Source organism: Lutra lutra, chromosome 16 (genome assembly GCF_902655055.1).
Source record: "Lutra lutra chromosome 16, mLutLut1.2, whole genome shotgun sequence".
NCBI classification, from domain to species: domain Eukaryota; kingdom Metazoa; phylum Chordata; class Mammalia; order Carnivora; family Mustelidae; genus Lutra; species Lutra lutra.
The window spans coordinates 722,335-749,954 of record NC_062293.1 but is presented as its reverse complement, the minus strand read 5'-3'; the positions used below and the strand labels follow the sequence as shown (position 1 = coordinate 749,954).

Below are 27,620 nucleotides of genomic sequence, written 5' to 3'. Positions count from 1 at the left end.
CCCGACACTGGGCGATCGGTGATCGCACAGCCCGAGCCACCCGCTGTGGGGCACCTGGCTCTCCCCTGCAGGGCACAGACCCTGCAGACACCCTGGCACCTGCAAAGCCACAGGACAAGCCTTTCTGTCTTACGCCCTCTGAAGAGGAGGTTCCACTCCTCCATCAGATCTTGTCACTCTGGAAAGGTCCCAATTTCTGTTTTAAGCTAACTAAACAGGAAAAATTTGTAATGGAAAACGAAGTAGAAGTTCCAAAAAGACCCTGAAACTTCCTGGCAACAGTGTCTGAAAATTAATCAATGAGACATACAAGAGACTCGGATGGGACGCCAGATTAAAAAAGGAAAACATCAGGTGCGTCTGGGTGGCTCAGTGGGTTAAGTCACTGCCTTCGGCTCAGGTCATGGTCCCGGGGTCCCGGGATCGAGTCCTGCATCGGGCTCCCTGCTTGGTGGGAGCCTGCTTCTCTCTCTGCTTCTGCCTGCCGCTCTGCCTGCTTGTGGCTCTCTCAATCTCTCTCTCTGACAAATAAATAAATAAAATCTTAAAAAAAAAAAAAAAAAAGAAAACATCAAAGCTCGAGGCCTGCACGTATGCAAACAGCTGCACCCATTTAACAAGCCGGCAGCAAAGCCCACCCTGCTCGCTTGCCTGCACGGCTGGGTCAGAGGGACAAGGGGCAAGAGGTCACCCCACCTGGCCGGAGACCATGGCCTCGGCCATACCCTCCTGCACGACACGCACTCTGGAGCCACGCTGACAGCTGTCATACACGTACCTTCCAATCACAGATTTATCAGTCGAGAGTGGGCCGCAGTTCCATGCAGACCTGCACTTGGGAGACCCACTCTGCTGGCGCCTGGGGCCCAGTGCCCATGTGGCTGCCTCTGCTCTCCCTTCATGGGGCTCTTGCTTCTCAGGAAGTCCCACCCTGGGGGGGCCCCACCCGGGCCCCTCGGCCCCCCAGTGTGGTGGACGTGCCTCCTAAAGCCTGCCCTGCGTCCGGCGGAGCCTCTGGCTCACTTCTGTGCTGGGGGTGAGCGAGCTGGCGCACTTACGAACTTGAGCATGTTCCAGTCGAACACGTAGTCGTAGGAGAAGCCCTGGCGGTGGAAGAGGTTCCTGAAGAGCTGCCGCAGGTAGGAGTAGTCGGGCTTGTCGTCAAAACGCAAGGAGCGGCAGAAGTTCAGGTACGTGGCGAACTCAGCTGTGAGACAAGAGATGTGCTAACCATAACCAGCACTCCCTGACCGGGTGTCCGGCGACATGACGGCCACCATCCACTGTCGCACGCTTAGGATGCTGAGACACGGCGTCTCAAACACCGGTCACACAGGGCACGGACGTTTAAGAAAAGTGCCACAGAGCACAGCTAGTGCCACCCGCGGCCTTTCTCCACACGCACGAGGAAACTCCCTGGGTCGTGGCCCCAGAAGGTAAAGGAGCAGCAAGGACAGAAGGTCGCCACCAGCTCAAGGACACTCTTCACTGCCTGGGACCCAGCCGCCCCGCACCACCCCCACTGCCACCCCAAGACCGCGGCCACCCGGCGCCTGCCCTCGGGGACACGCACAGGGGTAGCTTTTACACAGCACTTCGATGGGAGTGGACATCTTCTTCTCGCTGATCCGCTCGTACTTCTGCCTCTTGGTGGCGGCCTTCAGCCCCTGCCAGGGCAGAGAGCCCAGATTGAAGTACATGAGCACGTAGCCCAGTGACTCCAGGTCATCTCTCCGGGATTGTTCTGGGAAAGATGGAAACGGGTCAAGGACAGCATGTACGCGCCTGCAGCCGCAAAGCTAAGACCCCAGGCACATTCTGACTGTAGAAGCGAACTTGTCAAACCACAGAAAAATGGTCTTGGATTCTGTTTTACCAGAAGTTGCCCCTGATGTGCCCCTAGGAAACTGTGACACCCCTGGATGAGTTACACCAATGTTACAAGGAGTGTCAGGATGTCCGACCACTCATTTACCCGCCGCCACCAAACCTCCAACGGGTTTTCCAGAGTCGGGAGAGCTAGACTTTGCTACAAAGGTTTGACAACAGCCTCCATGCCAAACGTGCTGACCACTTCCCCAGGGTCCCCCAAGAGGCTGGCCTTTCTCTTAAGAGATGGCCATGCCCAAGGCAGCCTAGTGACCAGGGGCACGGGAGACCCCAGCACCCACAGGCTCACCGATTCCAAGGTGCGTGTTGATGGAGGCGTACCGCGCCGTCCCGGTGAGGTTCTTGTTCTCACGGTACGGGATGTGCTGGTGGGTCCGTGCGTCCCGGTACTTCTTGGCCAGCCCGAAGTCGATGATGTACACCAAGTTGCCCTTCTTCCCCAGCCCCATGAGAAAGTTATCTGGCTTCACGTCCCGGTGGATGAAATTCTTTGAGTGAATGTATTCAATGCGACTGATCTGCAGGCAGGGAAGTAGTGACCAGAGGTTGAATTCCAGCAGCAGCCTCGGGAAAGGTCCCTGCTTGGCAGAGGGACGGCTGTGCCCTCAGCTGCACATCCTGCGGCCCTTGGTCAGAGCAGAACAACTCCACAACCAGGGAAGGCTGCTCAACAGACCATCTTCCACACCCCTGCATGGCCGGGGCAGGTCCCCTCGTTGGCCCCCTGGGTGGGGTCGACCGACAGCAGCCTGACAGGACCACCCCTCCCTGACGAGGGTCTGTACCAGCGGTCCTTCCTACAGGGACCCACTGGGAGCCACCCGCAAGTCTCCAAACCCAGCCCCCAGTCACAATCCTGCGGCAAAGGTGACTGCACCCGCACCCTCTCTCTGGGCACTAAGAGGCACAGGAGAATGGCACCCGAGCGTGCCATCAGACTGCTGACTCACGCCAAGCCACGTCCTGAAGGCCCAGGCTCCCTGTCACCTCAGAGACATCATTCTTACCATCTGGTCAGCAAGCAGCAGGACAGTTTTGAGGCTGAACTTCCTTGAGCAGAAGTTGAACAGATCCTCCAGGCTTGGCCCCAACAGCTCCATCACCATGACGTTGTAGTCCCCCTCCGCCCCGCACCACCGGATGGTGGGGATGCCAACTGCAAGAGAAACCCGACACGCCTGTGCTCGCATACAGGGGCACAAGGGACACGAGAGCCAGGTGGGCAGTGGCTGGAAGCGACACTGGGAGAGAATGGGAGCGCGTCCCAGGCAGGAGGTGAACAGATGCCAAGAAAGCTTCCTACAGGCAAGGAGCGAGCTGCACGTCCCAAACCAGGAACCCGCCTGGCTCGCTGTCGGTAACCGAAGTCCACTCTGCTCAGGTGTCCTTGGTTTTCCTGTCACACCCTCTCTCCACCCCAGTCGTCATGTCTCCCAGGCTCCTCGGGGCCGAGCCGACTCTCACGTCCCTGGTTTTGGGGGACCCGGTAATTCTTGGCGGCGGGGGCAAGTTCTGGGGCCATCCCTCCGTCGGGATCGTGTGAGGACGGGCGACGGGTTTGGGAAGACCGCAGAGCTGAAGGGCCTTCTCATTGCCTCACATCAGGGGTCTCTGTTCTCAGTGGGACTCGTCACCAAGGACGGGGCCTTGACCCCGAGCTGGGGTGTGTTCATTCTCCCCAGTGTGTGTACTGTTCTCTCTGGAAGGACGTCACTCCGTGGAGCCCACACTCTGGAGATGGGGGGGGCGGGTCATGTTCTACTTCCCGAGGGCAGAGCACCTGCACACAGTACTCAGGTTTGTCTCTTCCCTCCATATATTCACTTACTGATTTTTTAAAGATTTTACCTGTCAGAGAGAGAGACCACAAGCAGGGGAGCAGCAGGCAGACGGAGTGGGAGAAGGAAGCTCTCCACTGAGCAGAGAGCCCGATGCAGGACTCAATCCCAGGACCCTGGGATCATGACCCAAGCAGAAGGCAGACGCCTCACCAACTGAGTCACCCAGACACCTGAATTTTATTGTTTTTTTTTATTAAATCTTTTTAAAAAAATATGTATGCTGTATGGTATTCCCTTTGGAGAAAAGGTCACAATTCATCTGTTTTCTTTCTTTCTTTCTTTCTTTTTTTTTTTTAAAGATTTTCTTATTTATTTGAGAGAGAGGCAGTGAGAGAGAGCATGAACGAGAAGGTCAGAGGGAGAAGCAGACTCCCCGTGGAGCTGGGAGCCCGATGCGGGACTCGATCCCGGGACTCTGGGATCATGACCTGAGCCGAAGGCAGTCGTCCAACCCACTGAGCCGCCCGGGCGCCCCTAATCTGTTCTTTCATCTGGACTATCTGGGTTTGCTTCTACTACAAACGGTGATAAGTATACCCTTATTTATGTTCACGGGTGCACATTCTTACACACGAAATTCTTGTTCACATCCAGCCTCCCCGGGCACAAGCCTACAAACACAGAGCATAAGCTGTGTGACTATGAGGTAATGTCACCTTGTTTCCCAGACGGACCGCCCACCCCACACGCCCAGCAGCGAGCGGGTGCGAGACCACCTGATTGCTTGTCATCAGCCGAGGGGTGTGAGCCAGCGTCTCACTAACTCTCAGCTGGGATCTTTCATCCGTAAATTTTCTGGCCACACGCTGTTCCTCTCTGAAATGTCTACCCTTGTCTTTTGCCAATTTTCTTATCAGGGAGACTTTTGTCTATTTATAGCCATTCTTTAAAAATTCTGGGTACTAGGGGCGCCTGGGTGGCTCAGTGGGTTGAGCCGCTGCCTTCGGCTCAGGTCATGATCTCAGGGTCCTGGGATCGAGTCCCGCATCGGGCTCTCTGCTCGGCGGAGATCCTGCTTCCCCCCCTCTCTCTGCCTGCCTCTCTGCCTACTTGTGATCTCTCTCTGTCAAATGAATAAATAAAATCTTTAAAAAAAAAAAAATTCTGGGTACTAAACCATTGTTGATTTCATGTGAGGCAATTTTTTTTTCTTCTGGAGCCTTTTGATGAGAAATTTTAACAAAGACAAACATATCATTCTTTTCCATTATGAGGAATGTTTTTGGTATAAGAAACCCTGAGTCAGAAACAGATACTATTATTATCTTCAAAGAGTTTAAAAGCTACTCTATCAAACAAGATGGACTGACAGGAGCCCAATTCCCACTCACATGGGCAAAGACCAGCAGGCTGGAAACATAGAACATGTGGAAAAATGGTTTCTAAGACATTAAACGGGAGGCAGTGAAAACACTCAGAGCTGAAGGACAGGACAGAAGCCACGTGGGCCTAAGACTGCCCCTTCCTCCCTCGACTATCAGCAGAAACGCAAACACTGAACAGAGTAAAGTAACTTGACTTCACCCCGTAACTAAGCAGAGAAAGAACCTGAGCAACAGAGTAGAACACCAAGCACGTAGGCAAGTAAAACTCCTAAGGTCCGGCATCCAGAGACTTGCAGGGATGCGGAGCAGAGAACATCTCTACTGAGGAATCCTCGATCACCTGAAATGGGTTCAGATGCGAGAATGGGCACAGAAGGACAGTAAGAGTTACTACAGGGGCAAGTGGGTGGCTCAGTCAGTTCAGTGTCTGACTCTTGATTTCAGCTCAGGTCATGATCTCAGGGTCGTGGGATCGAGCCCCGAGTCTGGCCTGTGTCTGGCTCTGCACTCGGTGGGGAGCCTGCTTGAGATTCTCTCTTTCTCCCTCGGTTCCTCTCCACTCCGTGTGCCCTCTCTCTCTAAAAATAAATGGACAGGGGCACCTGGGTAGCTGAGTTAGTTAAGCATCCGCCTCAGACTCAGGTCATGATCTCAGGGCCCTGGAAGTGTGGGCCCACACAAAGGGACGGAAAGCGCTGGAAGTAACAACTAAGTTCACTCGTACGAGCTTTTAACATTACTTCAATCCCTTTAAAAGCTATGACTGTTTAAACAAAAATAACAATGCGCAAACGTCCGTGCTGCAAGACAGCGTCACAGGGTCCCGCAGCGGGAAAGCCACGTGTGCCGTCACAGGCCCGTCTGCTCCACACCAAGCGCGGAACGCGGCAAGGACACAGCACGATTTGTTCAAGACGACGCGATAAACCCTAACTCAGGTTAGGTTAACTGAGGTAACAAAGAGGTGCTGGTGAGCCAGCAGAGGAGCAAACCCTAAGAAAAATCGTTAAGAAATGTAAATAAAGGGGCGCCTGCGTGGCTCACTGGTGACTCCCTTTGGCTCAGGTCATGACCCCAGGGTCATGGGATCGACCCCCAAGTCAGGCTCCCTGCTTTGCAGGGAGTCTGCTTCTCCCTCTGCTTGTGCTCATCTTCTCTCTCTGACAAATAAAGTCTTAAAAAAAACTGTAGATAAAATGATTAATCAAGAAGAAGGCAAGGGAGGAGGGAGACAAAACCAGCAGCAAGATGGTCAACCAAACCCTGGCGGGTCAGGAACCACGTCAGGCGTCCATCCTCTCAACACACCACACGAGGTGCGTTTTCTCAGACGAGAGAGAAACGTGTGCCTCTTCCACACAGGCAGGTTGTCGGAAGGACAGCGAGGGACACCAACTTTAGACAGAAGGGGACACGAAAGCCAGGTCTGCACGGGATGCGTAGGCTGCGGAGAGCGTTTCCAGGGACGTGCGCGTTACAAGGATAAAGCACCAGCGTGTCCGGGAACGCGGCTCCACGCGGCCCCGGGTGCAGCCTCAGGACACACGCCGTGGAACTGCGGGCGGACGGACTGCGCACCGGCCGACAGCGCCCTCAGCAGCCCCCGGGCAGCGGCGCCGAGCACTGTCAGCGGACAGAACCCACGGCGGACGGAGACGGGCCTGTGCCCTCAGACGACGGTGGACGGTGGAATTCGATCGGAAGTGACAGGGAGCTCCCTGGGAAGCCCCCAAATACAGAGAAGCTGCATAACCCACTTCAAAATAACCCACGGACCAGGGAGCCATCGGGAGGGGAACAGAAAGCTTTCTCAACTAAATGAAAATGAAAACACAACACGTCAGGGTCTATGAGACGTGCTCCAGGAGCACCTGGGGGAAACTTAGAGCAACAAAACGCCTGTGTTAGAGAAGACAGATCGATGATCTCAGAAAATAGGAAATTAAACCCGAACAGATGAAATACAAACGAACACAGCAGTAATCAATGAACCAAGACACAAAGAGAGAAAAATTACAGAAACCAAAGCATGTTCTTTGAGAAGATTTCTGGTAACCCTCTCACCAGGCCGGCGGGAGAAAGAGAGAAGGCGCAGGGAGAGATCAGCCACCAGCAGGTTCCACAGCCGCTGAGAGGCTAGCGGAGCAGCACTGCAAACACGTTCCGCAGTCAGGTCCATCGCTCAGGCGACACGGATGAGCTGCTGGAAAGACACCAACCATCAAAGCCGCTAAATGCCGGCAAGGGTGTAAGGGACAGCCACCTGGAAAGCAGCTGACTGCGTATCAAAAAGGGAAAGTATTCACCTACTTCTGATTCTGCCATTCCAGTCCTAGACACTCAGCCACGACAAAAGTAAGTGTCCACGCAAATACCCACACAAACGTTTAGAGCATCTTTGTTTGAACGCCCACGACTCGGGGAGGGACGGAGAACCTGCTGGATGCACCCAGGGGCCACTGCACGGTACCGTGAGGACGACTCTCTCAGGGGCCAGGCCGGCTTCCTCAGGCTGGCCGGAGGTGAGGGCAGAAGGGTGCTGCGGCCGCTGCGGTCACAGCCATCGCTCCAGACACACCTGTTGCTTCTCACTGTCCCAAAGAACTGTGCCCTGGGGCCCACATTTTCAGGCTTCCAACTGCCCTGGTCACGCACAGATGGCAGATCTTGTGCATTCTAACTCTGCTCTTGATGTAAGCATTCTTCTGCTTTATGTTCCCGTGTACTTCTGCATGATGCCCTCTTTGTGCACTGGGCTCTCGGGGCGAGGAGACATTCTGGGGAGGGGGCAGGCAGCAGCCGCAGGGCTGTGTAGCAGAAGACACTCTGCCATCTCCCCAGCGTGCAGAACTACTATTTGGAGTGCACAGAGCACCCCACTTTTACCGGGGCAGCCCAGGACTTGACCTCTCCCTCCTAGAAGACTCAGGGTTCGTCTGAATAGGAAAGCTGGCGTACAGGTGTCAGGAGAAGGTGCTGAGCGGAAGCCACAGCTGGGGGAGGCTGGTCTAGACCAGTGATGAAGGACTCCTATTCTGGACCTCCAATCTCAGGACATGGGCTTCCTTCACCTACCAGATCCCTCACTCGCTCAGTGGCACCTGAGTGGTGTGCCACCTTAGTGGCACCTCTGGCACCCGCACCACAGCACCTACCAGCGCCACAGGGTTCCTGCGTGTGTCTGAAAATAGTCAAGCTGGTCATGACAAGTTGTAAGAGCCTGAGCTCCCCTGGGTACCATATGAACCAAAGACCCTAACCCTTAACCTTGAACCATGCTGGGTTTTCTTGCCTTGGCTTGCAGAGACCATGGTGTCTGGGGCCAGCATCCTGCCCCGCCACAGCAGTGGTTAGTGCCACGGTGGTGAGTGCAATGGAAGGCACTGGACCAGCCACGCCTCATCCTGGTTTCGAGCTGCCCCCTTGGATCACTGTGTCTGCTGGGCCCACAGCACTCATAAGCTGCTGGCTGGGTGATCGACAGGCAGCCTAGCTTGTATAAACACGAGCTCAACTTTCTCCATGTTCCTCTGGGGTTTTATCATTTACCAACTTGTTTTCCTACTAAGAGAAAAACAGCCAGAGGCTGACAGAAGGCTTTGTACCAGGCAGATCAGAAACCCAGCCCTGAGGGACCCCTTCTTGAAGTTTGTGCATGCACGGGGCAGGGAGGGACAATCTTAAGCCATCCTTTCTTGGTGCCCCCTTCACCTAGTTCCTATTTTGGGCCAGATCTGTCCTGAAAACTTGCCTCCTACCTTATTCCTTCCTCTATACTCCCAATGCCCCGAAAAAGCTCAAACACCCTTACATTTAATTTCGGGGGGGGGGGGGGGGGGCGCTCCACAATTCTTAAATGTTTGTGTAAAATTCCAAAGAAGCCGGCAATACTCCGTGCCTTGTTCCGAACGCCCCAAGTCAAGGCTGTTCTTTGACACGATTCAGGCCAAACACACTGCTGTATTTAGAAGGACCAAACCTGCCTCGCTCGTTTCTAATCCTGGGAAGATGTGCTAGGCCGGGGGGGGGGGGGGGCTGCTGGGAGACCAAGAGGGGAAGATGACTGGGCCTCCAAGCCACTCAGGAGCATCTGTGAAGATACAAGACACACAAGTCAAGGGGCCACAAGACTTCAGTTCCATGTTTAATGCAGGAAACCAAAGCTCTGTATGGAATCTTGAATTTCTGGGGAAGGAGGGAGAGGAGGGAAGCATGTGCCTACCTGCCCTCTCCCAAGCTCCAGGAGGCTGAGCCCCCAGGTTCAGTGACCCTGTCCCTGGACAATATGGATGTGATAGCTGGATCTGCTAACACTGTGTAACACACGCACCGACCCTTTCCGCCCCCCTCAGAAAACATAGTGAAGAAAAACATGCCCTTAATTTTTAATGCCCCTTGTCTGTGTGCTAGCCAAGGCACCCCATGCCACACTACCAAGGGATGGTGATGACGAGACCAAGAGGATGTGGCTCCAACAGAAGCCTAGATGCCACGCAGCCGGGACGGAACGGCCCCGCAGGCACGTGCAGCGCTCGACGGCATCCTGCAGGCCAAGCACTCGTCTGCTCCATGAAACACAACTCCACTCTCAGGCGGTGCGCCAGAAAAGATGTCTGGATGCCATCAAGGCACCGTCCCCAAGAGCAAGATGCCAGAGCAGGAGAGAAGTACTGCTTACGGAGATGTGAGCTTACTTGACGCAGCCGCGTTGGCGTAGGGGCGCCCCGGGAGCACGCGGGGTCGAGAGCCGTGTGCTACGTGGAGACCAGACGCACGGATTCCAGGGTGGCCTACGTCAGCCAGATGTGCATCAAGGACTCACGACGTCTGCTGACACGGATGGGGTGTTCCGATGGTGGCACCTACTTTTTCTAGTGGTCGACACCAGCACGCCTTACCACCCCAGCATCAGGGAGCAGGCGAAATGCGGTCAAAGCAGAGAGCCCTGCAGTGAGAGTTCTCTGGCCAGAAGACGCTAAGCTCTCTGTGTAGCCTGCTTTGTCCCGAGCGGACTGTCCGGAGAATCGAGGGGTGAGGCCCCAGGAAGCAATCGGCTAAGCTACCCACAGGCATGTTCCCGCTGTGTGTCCAGACTGCTCCTCTGGGGACGGCAAGATCAGAAATCGGAGAGTGCACGCCACTGCGGGGCCCACGCAGGAGCAAGCAAGGCCCACGAGGCGAGACAGCGGCGACCAGCTGCTGCCCCCACCCGTGTGCCATGCGGATGAGGAACTGGGTCACCTGGCGCCACTATGCGTCGCTCTCAACGCCTGAGGGAGTCCAGCGACGCCAAAACCTACACTTGGGAGTGAAAAACTAGTGAAAGACTAGGCAAAAGTGCTTTTCATTTTTACTTACGAGAAGTTTCAATATTCAACATTCAGGCAAGTACAAATTTTCAGTTTTTGGCAACTCAAACCTGAACCAACTGTAAACCGCCAAACCTTCTGACAAAGCCACTGGATTTTCAAAAACAAATCTCTTATGGGCGACAGAGAAACAACGACTTAGAACAAACTAGGCAGGGATGACGGGCAAACTCTGGACCGTGGCTTCTCTCCCAGAGCGCACTGGGACTGACATGAGGGCGCTCTGGGGGGTCCCTACAGCCACTCAGGCAGGTGGGAGCAGCAGGCATTCCATTTAGTACAGACCCCCACAGATTACACACGTTCTTGGCTACCGTGAACCATTTCTTAACAAAAAGATAGCGACTGTCCAAAATACAGCATGGGAACTGAGCAGGACATAGGACGAGAGACGTGAACGTGGGGACGCCGCCAGTTTCCACTGCACGGGCAGGTGCCGGCCCACCCTCACTGCCAGCCCGGACTCCTCACACGCGGCCCACTCACCCCTTGCACACGCCACACCTGTCCTGAGCCTTGACCAGAAGCTCATGTTCTTTACTGAGGGGTCACCAAAAAAGGGCTGGTCCAAAGCCACCGTGGGGACACGAGAATGGGAAAGAGCAGTTAATGTCTGGCAGTCCACCGCATTTTGAGAAGAACCTGATGTCTACCCAAGTCACTCCCCAGCGCAGCTAAACAAGACCCATCCCTGCTACTCCGCGTGTTCCATCCTGCCGGCACCCTCGCGGCAGGTGGAAGCATCTGGGGTGTGCTCCTGACCGCTGGGGAGGGCAGTGGCACACCTCCCCAGGAGCAGAGCTGCTGTGCAACAGTGGCCTGGGTGCCATGATGCTCAGGTTCAAATCTCCGTCGTCTGGGAAGTTCTGCATCCGTGTGTGCGTGTTTCCTCATTCAGGACACGAGGCTGGCTGACACCCACTGCGGAGGACTGTACTGGCAGCAGACATGCCAGGGTCTGGAGGCGAGGCGGACTCCTCCCGCAGGTGGCCGGCCCGCCTGAGCACGGCTCTCTCAGGCCAGGCTCAGTAACACCACCATCGTCCAGGCAGCGTCCAGAAGACTCTGCACGGCAAGCTAGAGAGTGCACGGCAGCCTCTCAGCTTCCAGCTTCCTCCTAGGGTACCACGTGCAAGGAAGCCCAGAACGCAGCCTTAAAAGCATTGAAGAGCCACAATCAGAGGCCCTGGCCGTCCCTTTACCACGACCAAGTGGTCTGTGTGTACCGGCACGAGACGTGATGCAGAGGGGGGCAGACAGCACGTGGACCGCTGCGCCGTCCGCAGTCCCAGCCTCACGGTGGTCAGGAGCTCACGCAACACTACAGAATCATGGACGCTGCGCTTATGGACATCATCTGTTTCAAAAATTGAGATCTTTGCTTTTTTTTTTTTTTTTTAAAGCACCTTGATAATATCTATCAAGTGCACGTCTGAAACAGAAGTACAACTCAACCTCACATGGGGGATGTCCGGGTGGGAGAAGGGCCTAGGTTTCTAGGATCCTAGAGGAGAGGCACAATCTTACAGCAAGGATTCAAAGTGAGATGCGATGCCGTCACCTGCACCCTCAGCCCCGCGGCACACAGCTGTGGTCCGGGGACAGCAAAGACCCGCCCCGAAGGGAGTAAGTTCTTCTCTGCCCAGTGTCAGCCACTTCTCCAATTCCTATTTGGGGCATCAGGGACAGTTTTCTTCCCTTCCGCCCTCTGGCCCTCTGGTTTACAGATTTTCAACCAAAATGTGGCCCGTTAACACTCAGCAGGCTTTCAAGCTGGAAGCCTTCCTCAACCCCCGGCCATCAGGCCCTGTCCAACCATGAAGGCCACACCTGGAGTCACCACCTGACAAGCTGTGTAGACTGTTCCTGATGCCTGAGAAGCCCTCTGCTGAGTGTCACCAGAGGGCAGACACACTGGCTGGGCCCTCTGTGGACCACTCCCTAGGGCCCACAGGTGTTCTCACCCCCAGGTGCCAGTCCAGAGCCCAAAGCCGCCCCCCGTCCCAAGACAGCTGGGACAGGATGCCCCAGATGCCCTCTGTGACGGGTCCTGCAGGACTGTCCGTGTTGCCCTGATATGCACCTGTTGCTAAAGGACATTTGTCGCTGCGTGAAGCAAGTAATGTTGGTTGCTAGTAGCAGCACAGACTGAACCATTTTTGTGGAGGAAAGATGCCAGAGCGGAATCACCAATGCTTCCTTCTCACCTGATAAAAGCGAATTCAGACTCTGAAGACAAATTTTCATTTGGCAAAGCGCCGAGAGCATCCCAAACTATGAAAGCACCACAGAGGCTTCTGCCACGAAGGGTCTCCGAACAGGAGGTGGCGCAGCCATTCTTCGGGCACGGAGCCTTGATCCCAAGGGCGGCTCCTTGGGGTGAAGCACGGACATGTCCTTCCTAGTGCTGCAGTGTCTTTGGGACTGTGAGACCCCCAGCAAAATCCCACTTGCTCCCTTAGCCAGACTACTTGGAAGTCCAGGGAACTCTAAAAGTTAGACTGAGTCAGGATGAGTGCTCTCAAACATCAGACGCCCTTAGGTCTGAGGTTTTACAGAATGCTGTGAGCAAAGCATGTGACGGACGGGGCACACCCAACAGTCGAGGCGTGCCTAAAAAGTCAAAATTCACATGAACCCTAAGTTCAAAGACACTACTAGCTAACGTGGGGCTAGGGAAAAGCAGAAATCATGTTTTCTGCTGAACGAGGCCCTCGGGAGGCCTCCTGATCTGAAGGAAGCCGTGTGACTGAGTCAAGTGTAGGGACGTTTTTCTCCCTTTCCCAACTAAACCAGAGGCTGCGACTCATGACGTTATTCTCCCTCATCAAATACACCCCGGGCTTTCTTTCGAACAGGTAAAGGGCATACCTCCTCCCTGCATCATTTTGTAGATTTTGCTCTCAATGTGGAGCTGAGGGTGTTTGGTTTTGACGCATTCAAGCTTGATGGCAACTTCTTCTCCGGCAGCAATGTCCGTACCTTGGCAAAGAAAGAAAACAGCAAACGTCAATAACCTGGCGTCGACCACCTAATGCAACGCACAACACACTACACACCCTCCACTGCGCTTTGCACTGTGCAACGCTGTCGGTAGTTGACAAACCCCATGGAGAATCACTATTACTCTCACTCTTTAAGCTGGAAGCCTTCGACATGTATAGAAAAGTCTTACTTCGTATTCCCTCACCCACTTCCATAGGTCCCCACTCTGATCACGTCAATAGGGGACTCAGAGACAGGGCAGTGTCCTCCTCTCTGCAAGCTTTCCCATCTTTGTTGCCCTGAACCTTCCAGTCCATCTACTGGTCAGCCCGCGTGTTCACCCACCCAGGGCCAAGCAGTGGGGGAGTTCCAGGGTGCCTGTATGTTCCCCGTTTCTCCATGCTGCCTGGACAGGCCTGTGTGGGTGGGTTTGGGCCTTTCTATGAAACACCCACCTGACTTCAGTCCACCCGCCCCAGGTGGAACAGTCAGGGCGCTTCTCAAGCGGAATGGGTTCCCATAAGGAGACTCCTGCAAACCTCTCCCTTCCTGAAGAACAGGACGTGGCTGTGCGTTTATTACTGACACCGGACCAGAAGGATAGATCCTTTCTCAAGGCCCAAATGAGACCCGTCCACACACGCCTATCATATACGTTTTGTTAGTTTTATACTAAAACTGGCAAAATATCTGCTAATCCCTCCCACTAACCAGCCCACGGGTTTGCAGGCAAACTCAGTTATTCCCTAAAAATGTTCCATCTCTGTTTTACTCCAATAAGGGAACTGCTGATGTGACAACACCCCGCCCCAGACTTCACACACAAATGCTCCTGAGTGCTCCTGTGCCCCGAAGCTGTGCCTGTGAACGCTCCTCAAGCTTCAGCTGGAGAGAACGGGGAAGAGTCCTGCGCGGCACCCACCCAGCTTCCCCTACGTTCCTTCCACGGACAGGCGTCCCCCTGAGCTGCAGCCACCTGTGCTGTTAGCAGATGCTCGTGCTCCGGCCCCACGGTGCGATCGGCAGCGGCCTCGCGAGCTCGCAGGCCAGCACCCCTCCCCTCCCTCCTCTCGTCAGGTCGGCGCGTCACCATCTCACGGCATCACCACAGAGGGGAGTAAAGCCAGTAAGGTTACTCTGAAAGACCGGGCCACAGACCTTCCAGTACAGTGCGCGCTGCAACTGCTGTTTTATCATCAGCCGCTGCTGGGAACCTCTCACTGCACATCATTGATGAACATCACCATGGGTCAGTACGTCTGGGAACACAGGTGGATGCGTAGTGTTCGGTCCCGTCTGCGGTTTCAGGCATCCCCTGGGGTCCCTGGGGGTCATGGAATGTGTCCCCTGTGGATAAGGGGGCCTGATGTATAAACCACTTTCATCCTTCCCAGCAGTACGTTTATCTGTACTGGTTCCAGCTGCTCTACAGACCCAGGACACTTGCTACTCAACGAGATCCTAGTGTTGGACAAAGCCACCTCAGCTGCCTGGTTTCTGTCTCCACAGGTCTGAGGGGAGAAGTGCAGCCTGTTTCATGAGACGCGCACAGAGAAGTGGGCTCCCAGATGCACGGCACTCTGAGATTCCCAGGCGAAGGACGAGTACGCTCGGCAAGCACTAAAGCCACGGTCAGCCTGCGGGAGTGCTGCTGTTCCTGTGGCCACTCAACGCCCAAGAGCCCCCAAAGTCTCCTCCGGGCCGCTGAGACGGCCGCGAGAAGCGCAGGGCTTCTGCTGGGCCTGACTCCAGAACCGTGCGGAGGACCGTCATCTGGTTGCGGCAAGTGACCACCCTAGACCTGAGAACTTCATTTACCGTTCCACACAGACTCTTGTGGGCACTCAGAGAGACGACAGGGAAGACGTTTTGTTCTTCCCACCCGCGCTTGCAATGATCTATCCAATTACGAGAGAAATGACTTCATCGTCAACGTGCTGTGCAAATGCGAGATGCACTGGGAGTTCCTGTGAGGACCTGGACTCTGAGCTGAACCCGCCAGCCCAGGAGACACAGAGAAACGGATGACTCAGCTTTCTGGTTACATCAGCAACTCTGTTCCCCAAAGCACAAGCAGTGGGGCCTTCAGCGAGAGGCATCTTGCTCCGCCAACTACGTCAGCACTGTCCCCCTTGCCACGAAGCAGGTCTTCAATGACAGGACGGCCTGGACCCACACAAACTACCTACCAGACCAGTACCTTCAAAAAGGCAGAGAACATTCTAGCCTCACTCCATTGTGCCTGACAACGCAAACATCTTGCCATCAATCCAGCAATACCGACCCGACGGTCTTGGAGACAAATGACCACGGGCAACTGTGGAGAACAATCTGAATTCCACTCTCCTATCACGGTGCCAGGCTCCCTGCAGGACTGCAACTGCGATACAGCCGGCTTCCCCCAGGATCACAGCAGCAACAGGGCCGGCCTCCCCCAGATCACGCCAGTAACAGAGCTAGTCTCCCCCAGGATCACACCTGAAAACAGGGCCAGCCTCCCCCTAGGAGCGTAGCCGTGAGAGTTGCCAGGTCACATGATCCAAAGAGAGCCGGCTTGGGCTCTGCAGATAGATGTGAGCACAGCAGACACTCCGGGCTGCTTCTTTGGAAGATGTCTGCCCAGCGGGTACATGTACCAAGCAGCCCAGCTTTAACTCCTGGGCACTCCTTGAGAAGCAAACATCACAGGCAACACCGAGGCCCACCGGTCCATATGGCCCTGCAGCCCTGCCCTACTTCCTGGGGCTGGCCGCACACCTCACACTTCACTAGGAGTGCTGCTCCAAGGCCGGTGCTCGGACCACCACCAGCCCATGGCGGGGACCGATACCGGGCAGTGAGAGAGCGGCAAGGAGCTCTGACAGCAAAGTGACACTGCTGTGACGTTTTAATCTTATTCTACAAAAATAATGGTCTGGGAAGAACTGGAAATTACAAAACCTGGTTCTTCAGCATAGCTGACTAACAAGCGCTTCTAGACAGGGAACAAGAGTCTGAAAGGCCCCACTGAGCACTCGGTTTCGGAGTCAGAAGTCAATCCACAGTGTGTTATGTCCCGAACAACCTCAACCCCGGGCTAGCTAAGTAAGGAACGCCACCCAGTCGGGTACAGTTCCTCTGTCCGGGCAGCGGTGCTGGTGTCCACGTAGACACAGGTGAGTGGTCGTCCTAAGAAAACGCAATCACGTCTCTCAAGTTGAGCAAAGTCGGATGGTGAACTACGTGAGCCTAACCCCAGGCCTGACTCTGTCCTGGGACAGCAGCTGTCCTTCCGCCCAACACCCACCGAGGACTGTCTTATCAAAGCAAGAGGGAGCGGCCTCTGGGTCGCCAGGCAAAGGTCACTGTCACAGGGCAACGCTGACAAGGCGAATGACGCAGGCTCACAGCCGCTCATGAGAGCCTCTCCGAGCTCAAGCCACCCCCTAGGAAAGCTTCACCAGTTCAGGCCACTGGTCTTCTCTCCCCGCGGCCAGGCAGCCGCCACTCCGGAACCCCTACCGTGTGCCGGACATCCTTGCGCGCTGCTCCCGAGGGAAAGGAAAGTCCGTGAGAGGAAAAACATGCAAACCGAGTACGAAGAGGTTACTAAGCTTAAGCTCTCTAAAGGTGTTTATGTGCCTTACGACGTCAGACCGCACAGTCCACCCAGGTAACACGTGGGCAGAGGCGGCCACCCCCTGGTAAATGGAGTGACAGGGTCTGGTCGGGCATGGGCAGGAAGAAAACCTCCATTCCGCCAATCATGAACGACAGAGGCAGGGGATGGGAGGGCCCCGAGGACCCTTCTGCCAGCCTCTAGCAGACGGACGTGGACAGGACAGACGGAACCGCGGGCTCGCGGACAGTGGCGCTCTGGCTGAACAGAACAGAGGCTGTGCCACCTGCAGCACGGCCACGGCACGCACTCCCTTCCTCCCTCCGCTCTACCGCTCACAGAGAACGCGCGGCCCACGTGGAGAACACGGCCCTCCCCGTTTTCCACGTTAGGAGGTGTACAAGAGGTACACTGACCCCCAGTGAAAGGGCTCCTGGTGTCCAGCGCCTCACAAAACATCGCCTCCGGCAGCGAGGGACCGAAGCGCGTGCGAGCTAAAGCTGAGGGAGGCGCAGGGCTGAGAAAGCTCTGCCTTACACCCACCGGCCACACCGAGTCCAGGCAACGCTCTGCCTCAGTGTGTGCCGTACAGGACACACGAGCGCCAAAGCCTTCCCAGCCCGTCCTTCCCGAGAGCCTCGGGATCTGGTAGGCTTGGAGGTAGACGGAGGATCAGGACCACACATTCTGGGGTCCACGGTGGCCCAAGTCCAGTACATAAACTTTCTGAAGTCCGGGCATTGGAGAAATAGTCCGAACGTACTGTCCCCTTTAAAAGGGCAACTGTGGGAAGGACTGGAATGACTGGCAGGCACCGGGCCGCCTGACCGTGTCAGTGCAGCAGGCCGCTGGGAAGGCAGGCCAGCGCTGGCCCCCTTGGTCCACACGGCCCTCAGCAAGTTGAAAGACGGGCCTCCTCGCAGTTTCCAACCTGTGAACGCACAGGAAGTTCAGGCGGAAATCCAAGACCCCACCTGCCAGGACCACAAGGTGGTGAACCCGTCCAGAGGAGTCGGGCGCGCTCTGATCCGTCGTGCAAGGACAGCGGAAGTGACTTAAGTCGTAATCGCACCCGAATATGGGACACATAACGATTTCCAAGACAGGACCCAATTCCTTAGCTTACGCCTTCACCTACGCAGGAGAAACTGGTGTGGATGACTCCCTCCCTCCAGTGGTCTCCGGAGCAGCCAACTCTGACACTTAACCACAGCAGCTGGTGAGCTTTCCGGCGCTGCTCATTCTCGAAACAAGGTCAGCCCTCCTCCGTGGGGCAGCGCTTACCCTGAACCCCCCACTGTGTGGGCCAAGAGCCGCCGCCAGGAAACATCAGTGGTGTCTTAGGTGCGCCTGGAAGGATGGGCCGTGGGGCTGCTGGGAGCGAGGGCATGAGAGGCACAGCCCATCGGTCCTGGGGACAGAGGACAGGTCAGCCTGCTCTGCGGACCGAGAGCTTCGAGGTGCGGCCGAGGGGGCAGCGGCGAACAGGCAGACGGCTCAGCGTCAGAAAGCACAGAGCGGGCGAGCACCCGGGCACAGAAAGTCTGAAACAGCCCCTTCCTGATTCCCGTGCAAGGGTGGCCAGTGCGGCTCCTGTGCCCTGGGTTAAAACTCCAGCCAAGGGGGCGCCTGGGTGGCTCAGTGGGTTAAGCAGCTGCCTTCGGCTCAGGTCATGATCCCAGCGTCCTGGGATCGAGTCCCGCATCGGGCTCCTTGCTCGTCAGGGAGCCTGCTTCTCCCTCTGCCTCTGCCTGCCACTCTGTCTGCCTGTGCTCGCTCGCTCTCCCTCTCTCTGACAAATAAATAAATAAAATCTTAAAAAAAAAAAAAAAAAAAACCTCCAGCCAAGGGGCACCCAGGGGGGCTCAGGTCATGATCCCAGGTCCTGGGATGGGGCCCGCATCGGGCGCCCTGCTCGGAGGAAGCCTGCTTCTCCCGCTCCCACTCCCCCTGCTTGCGTTCCCTCTCGCTGTGTCTCTGTCAAATAAACCTAAAAAAACACAAAACTTCAGCCAAAACTTACTGTTCTATAAATAACGCGAACCGTTTACATTCCGCCGCGGCTCTCCCTGAGCCGGTGCTGCGAGGACGCAGCCGGGACGACCGGAGAAAGGGCTCTGCAGCGAGCTGGGGTCAGCGGCACGGGTCAGCCGGACGGCGGGCGGAGGGCAGCGCGACCCCGCCGGCTCGCCGCGCCGGGAAGAAGGCGCCGAAAGCCGGGACGGACTCCACAGACGCGCGCCTCTGACACGGCACCCAGCACGCCCGGGGCAGGAGGGCAGGCTGGGGCGGGGGCCCCGCCAGGTACGCGGCCCCGCAGAAGGCAGCACAGCAGGTCTACCCCCACCGTGCGCCCGGCCGCGGGGCGCGCCCTCACCCCGACCTCGGACGCGCGCCGACCCGCAGCGACCCGGAGCCTCCTGCCCCGGGCTCTTCCGACCCACCAGGGCGTCCTGGCGTCGGAGGACAGCCTCGCCAGCGCGGCGCTTTCTACTCCACCCGCCTCCAATTTCGCCAGCAGGGCAACGCCGACTTCGGCCGGACTCCCCCAAATCCCACCCGGCTCCTGCCCCGTGCGCAACACGCACTCCGGGACGGCCCGCCCCGCCCCGGCGACCCCGCGCTCGGTGCTGCGGTCCAGCGGCCCGGGGCCCAGACCCGGGGGAGCTGGGGCGCCGCGGGCCGCGGAAGCGTCGAGCCGGCGCCCTGGACTGTCCCCGTGCCCACCCCCACGTGCACAGGACGCAGGGGGCCGCGCACCCGCCCGGTGGCCTTTGTCTGCCTGCGGGGACACCCAGGCGCGGACACCGGGCGGGCGGGCCCCGGCGGGCGGGCGGGCCCCGGCGGGCAGCCGGGGGCGCGGGCCGAGGCTCAGGGCCACTCCCCGGCGGCCCCGGGCGCGCGTCTGGGCAGGTGCCCCCGGGGGCACGGGCCGGGCCCCACCGAAGGGCCGAAGAGTTCGGCCTCCCCACACCCGCCTGGGGAGCTGCGGGGGCCCGGATCGGGCGGGACGAAGGGGGGGCGGGCCCGGTCCCAGCCGCAGGCCGGGGAGGGGGTCCCCGGGACGGCGGCTGGACGACGGCCGAGGGGGTCTGTCCCTGGGTCCCCGGGTCCTCAGAGCGGGGTCCCTGACCCGGGGCCCAGGGGGCGGGGGCTGGGCAGACTCCCGCCCGGGGGGCGGCCCCGGCCCGGGGGGAGGGGCGCCTCACCGAGATAGATGTCTCCGAAGGAGCCGCTGCCGATCTTCCGGCCCAGCCGGTACCTGTTCCCGACTCTGAGCTCCATGGCGGCGGCGGCGGCGGGTCCGGCTCTCTCTTGCCCTCCCGGCCGCTTCCTGGGTCTGAGCTCGGGGAGGCGGCGCCGCTGCTGCCGCTACGGCGGGTCGGGCTGCCGGCTCCGCCCCCCTCACGGCCCCGCTTTCACCATCGCTTTCCGACCGCCCCGCTGCTCCCAGAGCCTCAATACGGGGCGGATGGGACAGTCCGAGCGCCGCCGCCCCTGCTCCGGCCCCCGCCGACCCCGCTCGCCCTCTCCCCGCCGCGGATGGACTCGGATCTTCCGGGCCTAAATCCTCCTTCAGCTGCCTGAAGGAGCCGCCGCCATCGCGCTGTGACGTCACTTCCCCTAGCAACCCGGCGGGGCGGGGCCACGCTGCCCGAGGGGCGGGGCCATGGCTTCGGGCGGCGGGGCGGGGTCTGGGCGGGGCGGGGCGGGGTCTGGGCGGGGAGGGGCCAGTGCGCACCCGTCTCCTCTGGACCCTGGGACTCCCAGGCCATCCCCCTTTCTCTCTTTGCCTCGCCGCTGCACCCCGGCCCGGGAGACCCCCCGCCCTGCCCGCTCCCACATGCAGGCTCCACGTGCTGGCGCGGGGGCTTCGTTTGTCCTGGCAGGTGTCCGGGAAGCCGGCGGCTCCCCGCGACTGACTCGGGACCGGCCCCCAGGCAGTGATTTTTGCAAGAGGGAAAGAGGGAGCCGGACTTGTCTGTCTGTCCAGGTCCTGGCACCCGCAGGACACAAGCTGGGACACAGGGACACAGGTGTGCGGGGCCTCTTGGGCTGCCCGTGGTCTACCGAGCAGCTCCCCTCCAGTCCTGTGTCACCTTCCCTGCTGCGCAGCCGGCTGCTGTCCTCCCACGTCTGACATCTGTCTGGTCGTCTGGTCCTCCGCGCTCAAACCTGGAGCCTGCTGTCGGCCCAAAAGGAGAAGGTGAAGCTACCAGGGCCTCAGTCCCATCTTCCTGGAAACCGAATCAACCTTTTCATCTCGTTTGTATTGGGCCTGAGTGTTCTTCCTTGGGAAAGAAAACAAGAGTGCTAAAGTTGAGAATGACCACCAGCTTCAAAGACCCAGAGTCCTGATTCTGACCACTGGGAAGGAAGTCTTCCAGAGATGCGTCCAAAGCAAGGACTGACCATCATGGCATTGCTTCTCAAGGCCTGTGCCCACCCCATGTGGAAAGGGAGAACCGTCAAGCATCATGTTTTGTTTTTAATATTTTTAAAAAATTTTTTAAAGATTTTATTTATTTATTTGAGAGAGAGAGAGAGAGACCATGGGAGGAGAGAGGTCTGCGGGAGAAGCAGACTCCCTGCCGAGCAGGGAGCCCGATACGAGACTCGATCTCAGGACTCCAGGATCATGACCTGAGCCAAAGGCAATCGCTTAACCAACTGAGCCACCCAGGCGCCCCAAGCATCATGTTAATACACCCTCTGAACATCTAGTGGATGCCCACCGCTCTGTGCACAGGGTCCTGGCAGGTGTGGGTGAGACAGCAGCACACACTGACCTTCCTTGGGGTGGCCAGGAAGAGAGCAGGGGAGTCAGTGCCCTCCCCCCTGCACAAAGCAGGCGGGTTCTCCCCTGGCAGGTCTCCCCTCTCCAGCAGTCAGTCTCAGGAGTGCAGCCCCTGCCCCAAAAGGGTTGGGGAGGCTGGTATCAAGTCCTGAGCGGTGTGTAGCAATGCCTAGAAACAGGAGAGGCTGGGAATGCCCCATGGCCATGTGTCAGCCTGGTTTCTCTGTCTCACAGGGTGGGGGTGGGGGATTTTGTCAAACCAGTAAAAATAGGGTGTTGGCAGAATTCCCAGATGAAAAGGGGCCTGTTCCCCCTCCCAGAAAGCCATGAGTACAAACTGGGAACAGAAAGGGGCCTGGAAGTACAGTCCACTAGCCACTCCCTTAGCTGCCCTGGGCTGATCACTGGCCAGCAGTCCACCCTAGGGACTAAGTGTCCTCTCTCAAAAAGAAGGTGCAACTCTTTGGGCCTCCCCCAGGCCCCAGGGTCCTGCCCATGTCACACATTTATGCTTGGACTTGGTCAGGATAATCAGCCAACAGCAGGACCAAAGTCCTTGTTTGTGTTTTACTCCTCCTAATGTGGGTGTACCCGGAAGGGAGAGACTGCACAGGACCCAGGACCGGAGGCACCTTCCTCAAGGAGCCATTCACAGGGCCTGTGCCGGGCACAGAGGCCTGTTACCCCCACACCATGCTGCAGGCGGCCTGCCCCAGAGGCTACAGCTGTCCCCTGCACATTCCTTAGTTTCCCGTTTGTGAAGCACCTTGGGGTGTGGGGGGGGGGGGCTTGCCAAGGCCGCGCTATGACAGATGCTCCCCCACTTGCAGCCTCCAGAGGCCTGGATGCCTCGGAATGGGGCCGACCTGGCTGGTGAACTCTCCAGAGTCCTCTCTGTCCTCACGTGCTCTGCCATTCACTTGTCGTACCGGGCCGAAGTCCATGCCCCAGACCCTTGGAGCGTTGCCGGTGAGAGCACCAGGAATAATAGAGCGAGAAGGCTGGCACAGGTGCACCTGTGGTCTTGTTGGGAACAGCCTGACCCGTGTCCCAGCTCACACTGACCTCAGGCAACACCTGCAACTACCACTGGCACGTAGTGGGCCCTCAGCAAACCCGGCTTCGTGAATGACTCACACTCCAGAGCCAGGCCTTTGCCGCTGGGGCAGCCTCCCCGGGCCTCGCCCTGGGTGGGTTTCCCTGCCCTTCTGGCAAGGGCGCCTGCCCGTGTGCCGTCTGCTCCCTCGGAAACGCCAGCCCGGGTCTCCCCGGGTGTGTTCCCGAGTGGGCTGGGGGCTCCTCCGCCCCTCCCGGGGTCTCTCCCGCCAGACCCTGCCCCGCAGGCCGGCCCCAGCTGCGCCCCACCCCCAGACACGCTCCGCCCCTTGCGGTCCCGGGCGCCGCGCTTCTCCCGGCGGTGGAGCCGCGCGTGTCCGCAGACCTTTCCCGCTCCCCCGGGCCCTGCGGTTTCAGTGGACTCTGCCGGACCCACTGTCCCCTCCGCTTCCACCCAAACTGCCTCTGGCCTCCTGGGCAGCCCGGAGGCCTCGGAGGACAGCGGGTCCCGCCGCTCCACCGTCCTCCCGCGGAAGCAGAGCGCGAGCAGGCGAACCGGGAGCGCGTGAGCCGCGCCGTGGGGGGCCGCCCTCGCCCGCCGTCGCGCGTGTCTCTGCGCGTGGCCGGACACGCGTGGCCGGACTCGCTGTTCAACTCGCGCATTCGCGGGGCGCAGTTCAGGGCGTTCGTGCGTTCACGGAGCGCGCGGCCGTCCCCGCCGTCCGCTTTACGATTCCATCACCCCGAAAAGAAGCGTGTGCCCGCCCCCGGGCCCCGCACCGCTGGAACCGCCCGGGCTCCGCGCTCTCGCTCGCCGGTGTGGCGGGGGCTGGCACCGGGCTGCCGAGGTTTGTGTTCTCGTCCCTGCGAGTGCACAGTCTCCCCTCCCACAGCCGGCCTCGGGCCTGGGCTCCCGTCAGACACTCCAGTCTCGGGAAGGAGGCGGGCGGTGTGCGCACGTGTCCTTGGAAAGGTACCTGGCTCGGGACTGGGGTCCCTGCCGTGCGGGGTGGGCTCAGAGCTCCTCCCCTCTGGCGGGTGTGCGCTGGGTTCGGTAGTTTTAGCTCCTGTGACCTGAAAGAAGGTGACGCCCTGGTCCTGATTCGCCAGTTCTTTCTCTGCCGCAGGTGGCAGGTCACAGGGCAGGCCCAAGGATCTTAACCCTGGAGCTGATGGACGGGGACTGAATCATCTGCACAAATCATGAGGACCTGCGGCTCCCCTTGGCCAGAGCTTGGGGCAGCTCTCGGTCACTGACAAGAGGCTCACACCTGGAGAGAAGGTCACCCCAGCGGCCACCTCTTCGTCTGGGTCCCATGGGAGCACAGAGGTGAGCAGGCTTCTCGCTTCTGTTCCGGCGTGACAAACCACAGCGACGCAAGGGCGCTATCCCCTCAGCACCATCTTTGCCAGATGCAGAAACTGAGGCGGAGAAACTGAGGCCCAGAGACTGTCTGGTTAAAATTTCTAGGTTTTCCGGGTGGCTGCAATTTAAAATATCCTGTATGATTTTTTTTTTTTTTTTTAAGATTTTATCCATTCATTTGACAGAGAGAGACAGAGAGCACCAGTGGGCAGAGGGAGCATCGGGCAGAGGGAGAAGCTGACTTCCTGCTGAGCAAGGAGCCCTGCACCTCCCCAGAGGAAGAGCTGCGGAAGAGGCAGGAGGAGCACCGCCCGCTGGCAGGGTAGGGAAGGGTAGGGGAAGGGCAGGGTAGGGGAAGGGCGGTGTGGGACACCCTGAAGCCAGTAAGCCAGAAAGACCCAGAGAGGCAAGAATGATACACAAAGATGGTACAGAAGCCGATCTCAGGACAGGGAGGCAAAGGGATAAGGGGCCCTCTGCCAGCCCCTCCTGTATCTGCACAGGTGCGTGTGTGCAGAGAACACTGTGTGTGTGCGCATATGTGTGCACCACCAGAGAAGCAGGCACCACACATAGATACGGGCATGCATGTGTGCACCTGTGAGCTCATGCTGTGCACATGTGTGCACATACGTGCCCATATACCCATGCATGTGGGCACACATGCTTGCATGCATGCTGGTGTGTAGTGGGAATGACCATCGCTCTGGAACTGGGGAAAGGAAGTGCTAAGTAAAGACTCTGTGTGGAAAGGACCACTGGGGTGGGGGGGGTGGGTTCTAAAAAAACTGGAAGTTGGGGGCAGGGACTGAGGGGAGTAGACTTTCCAGAGGTCTCATTATCGGCAGGGAGGAGGGGAGAAAAGGGGAATAAATGACTTCTAGAGACTTCATCTTGTCGGCCACAGCGACACGGCCACAGGCACTGTTCGGAGCTCAAGTCCCATGGCAGGAGCTGCCTGCTCAAAACCAGCACACTCCTGGCGGGAGAGCCAAACGAGCAGCCGTTTTGGAAAACTGGAAAATGGTTTGGCGTTCCCTCGAAAAGGTGAAGGTCGGGACCCCTGGGTGGCTCAGTGGGTTAAGGCCTCTGCCTTCAGCTCAGGTCATGATCTCAGGGTCCTGGGATCGAGCCCCGCATCGGGCTCTCTGCTCAGCAGGGAACCTGCGCCCCCCCGCCCCGCCTGCCTCTCTGCCTACTTGTGATTTCTGTCTGTCAAATAAATAAATAAAATCTTAAAAAAAAAGAAAAAGAAAAGGTGAAGGTAGAGTTTCCGGGTTACCCTGCAGTTCCCTGGAGAACTGAAAACATCTGTCCACGCAGCAACATGCCTGCAAGTGTTCATAGCAATGTTCTATTAGGTATAATTACAGTATTCTAGCCCAAAGTAGAAATAGCCCGAATGTCCATACCAGATGAAAGGATAAACAAAACATGGTCTGTCCATATAATGGAATGTTTACTGCTCAGCCGTCAAAAGGAATGGAGCACGGATGCCACAGGGCGGATGAGCCTTGAGAACAGTGTACCGGGTGGAAGAAGCCAGACTCAGAGGGCCATGTCCTGTGGAGTTCTGTGGATGTGAAATGTCCAGAACAGGGACAGAAAGTGGATTGGGGGCTAGGGAGGGAGCTGGGAATGGGCCTGGGGGCAAACTGCTGACAGGCGAGGGGTCTACTCCTCCTTTGGGGTGACAAAAACATCTCAGAACTAGGTAGAGGTTATGATTATGTGACATCAAGAATGTGTAAAAAGCCACTTAACTGTATACTTTAATGGCAAGAATGGTAAATTGTATGTTAAGTGAATTTTACCTTAAAATAACACAAATTAGCCCTGGGGACTGAACTCAGATTCCTTGCTGGGGTTTAAATGGTCCTCACCGTGTCCCTTCTCATGCCCCCACAGGAATGACTTGCAGTTCCCTGAAAGCATCAGTGTCTCCTGCCCCAGGGCCTTGACACACGCTATCCCTTCCACCTGTAATGTTTTTGTCTCTGACCTTTGCTCAACTAAGTTCCCTTTCCCCTCTCCCCAGTGAATGATACTGATCTAGTGCCCATGGGACACACAAGTGGCAGAGGACCAAACAGGGTCAGAGGAGCCACCACCCTAAAGGCAGTGGCTAGGAGGCTGAGCTTGGCGCTTGCCCAAGCTTCAGTTCCTGCTCTGCCACCAGCTGTGCAATCTTGGGCAGGCCACTCCACCTCCCTGTGCCTCTCCTTTCTCAGCTGTGAAATGGAGATAATTCCAGTGCCAAGTCCAGAGGTAGTAGAGAGGTCTAACAGGGTTCAGAAGAGGGCCCAGAGCCAAGCAGTGGCTGTGTGAATATTAGCTGCTCACATAACTGCTGTTTCTTTGGGAAGTTAATCGTCAGGCAGGTGGCAGGTGGCGTGCGCCTGCAGAGCTGTGGATGGGACCTGGGCCTGACAGTTGTCTCCTGCTCAGATCACCACAGCGAGTCAGGACCCATGCCCACCCCTCGCCTTTGGACCTGTACCCACCTGTGCACTGAGGATGCTGGGCCCAGCACTAATGATGAGCCTCATTTAACTAACAAAATTCGTCAGCTGCCTCCCTGAGGGCATGAGGAGGGACAAGCCGACTGTTGTAAGGTGAACAGTAGTTACCAACTGGACAAGGAGCACCAGGCAGGCACAGGCTGTGGTTTAGAGCTTCCAGCAGCTTCTACCACCTCCCCTAGAGACCTGAAGGAGTGACCTCCGCCCAGAGGAAGGGAGCCAGCAGGAAGGGTCGGTGGTGGGGCCTGACGGGTCTCCCGAGGGTGAGAGGCTGCTTGTGTGTACGTGTCCCATGCAGCTGGTGTCCAGCCGCCAGCCGAGGAGAACTCCGGGAAATGCTGGGCTCACCTGGGCCCCGGCTGGCCAGAAGCACCAGGAGGAGCCCGGAGGAGCAGTCAGGTCCCAGGCACTCGACGCCAGCCTTGCCACTGGCAAGCAGAGACGTGCAGCCTGAACCCACAGCAGCAGGGAAAAGGAAGTCAGTTCATGACCCCATGCAGCTTCCAGGGATCTGGGACAGAGGCCAGGCTTGGGCTGGGAACTCCAGCCCCGGTAGGCATCTGCTTTGAAAGCAGCCACCAACCGCTCATAGCTGTTTAAACTAATTAAAACGAGGGGTGCCTGGCTGGCTCAGTTGGTTAAGCAACTGCCTTTGCCTTGGGTCGTGGTCCTGGGGTCCCGTGGGATCAAGTCCCGCATCAGGCTCCCTGCTCCTTGGGGAGCCTGCTTCTCCCTCTCCCTGTGGCTGCTGCTCCCCTTGCTTGTGCTTTCTCTCTGTCTCTCTCCATCAAATAAATAAATAATCTTAAAAAATTTTTTTTGAGAACATGATTTTTATTTTGTAATATTGATCTTTATTACATATATCCA

General features: G+C 57.6%; 2 protein-coding genes across 4 annotated transcripts in view; one reads left to right on the top strand and one right to left on the bottom strand.

The window, feature by feature from the left end:
• Nucleotides 1-20,625, bottom strand: part of CSNK1D (casein kinase 1 delta) — a 31,486-nt gene extending 10,861 nt beyond the window's left edge. For all 3 annotated transcript variants that reach the window (XM_047706937.1, XM_047706939.1, XM_047706938.1), the window contains exons 1-6: nt 20,218-20,625; nt 13,297-13,407; nt 2,898-3,046; nt 2,180-2,408; nt 1,574-1,744; nt 1,059-1,207 (exon numbers count right to left, since the gene is read on the bottom strand). In XM_047706937.1, the coding sequence (XP_047562893.1) occupies nt 1,059-1,207; nt 1,574-1,744; nt 2,180-2,408; nt 2,898-3,046; nt 13,297-13,407; nt 20,218-20,293 (885 nt within the window). In that variant the 5' untranslated portion in view covers nt 20,294-20,625. The remainder of the gene's footprint in view (nt 1-1,058; nt 1,208-1,573; nt 1,745-2,179; nt 2,409-2,897; nt 3,047-13,296; nt 13,408-20,217) is intronic.
• A 2,123-nt stretch (nt 20,626-22,748) lies between these two features.
• Nucleotides 22,749-24,373, top strand: LOC125087494 (sterile alpha motif domain-containing protein 1-like). Its single transcript, XM_047707883.1, has 3 exons — nt 22,749-22,775; nt 22,951-23,710; nt 23,990-24,373. The coding sequence occupies exons 1-3, from the start codon at nt 22,749-22,751 to the stop codon at nt 24,067-24,069; spliced, it is 867 nt and encodes a 288-aa protein (XP_047563839.1). The 3' UTR covers nt 24,070-24,373.
• The last annotated feature ends 3,247 nt before the right edge of the window (nt 24,374-27,620 follow it).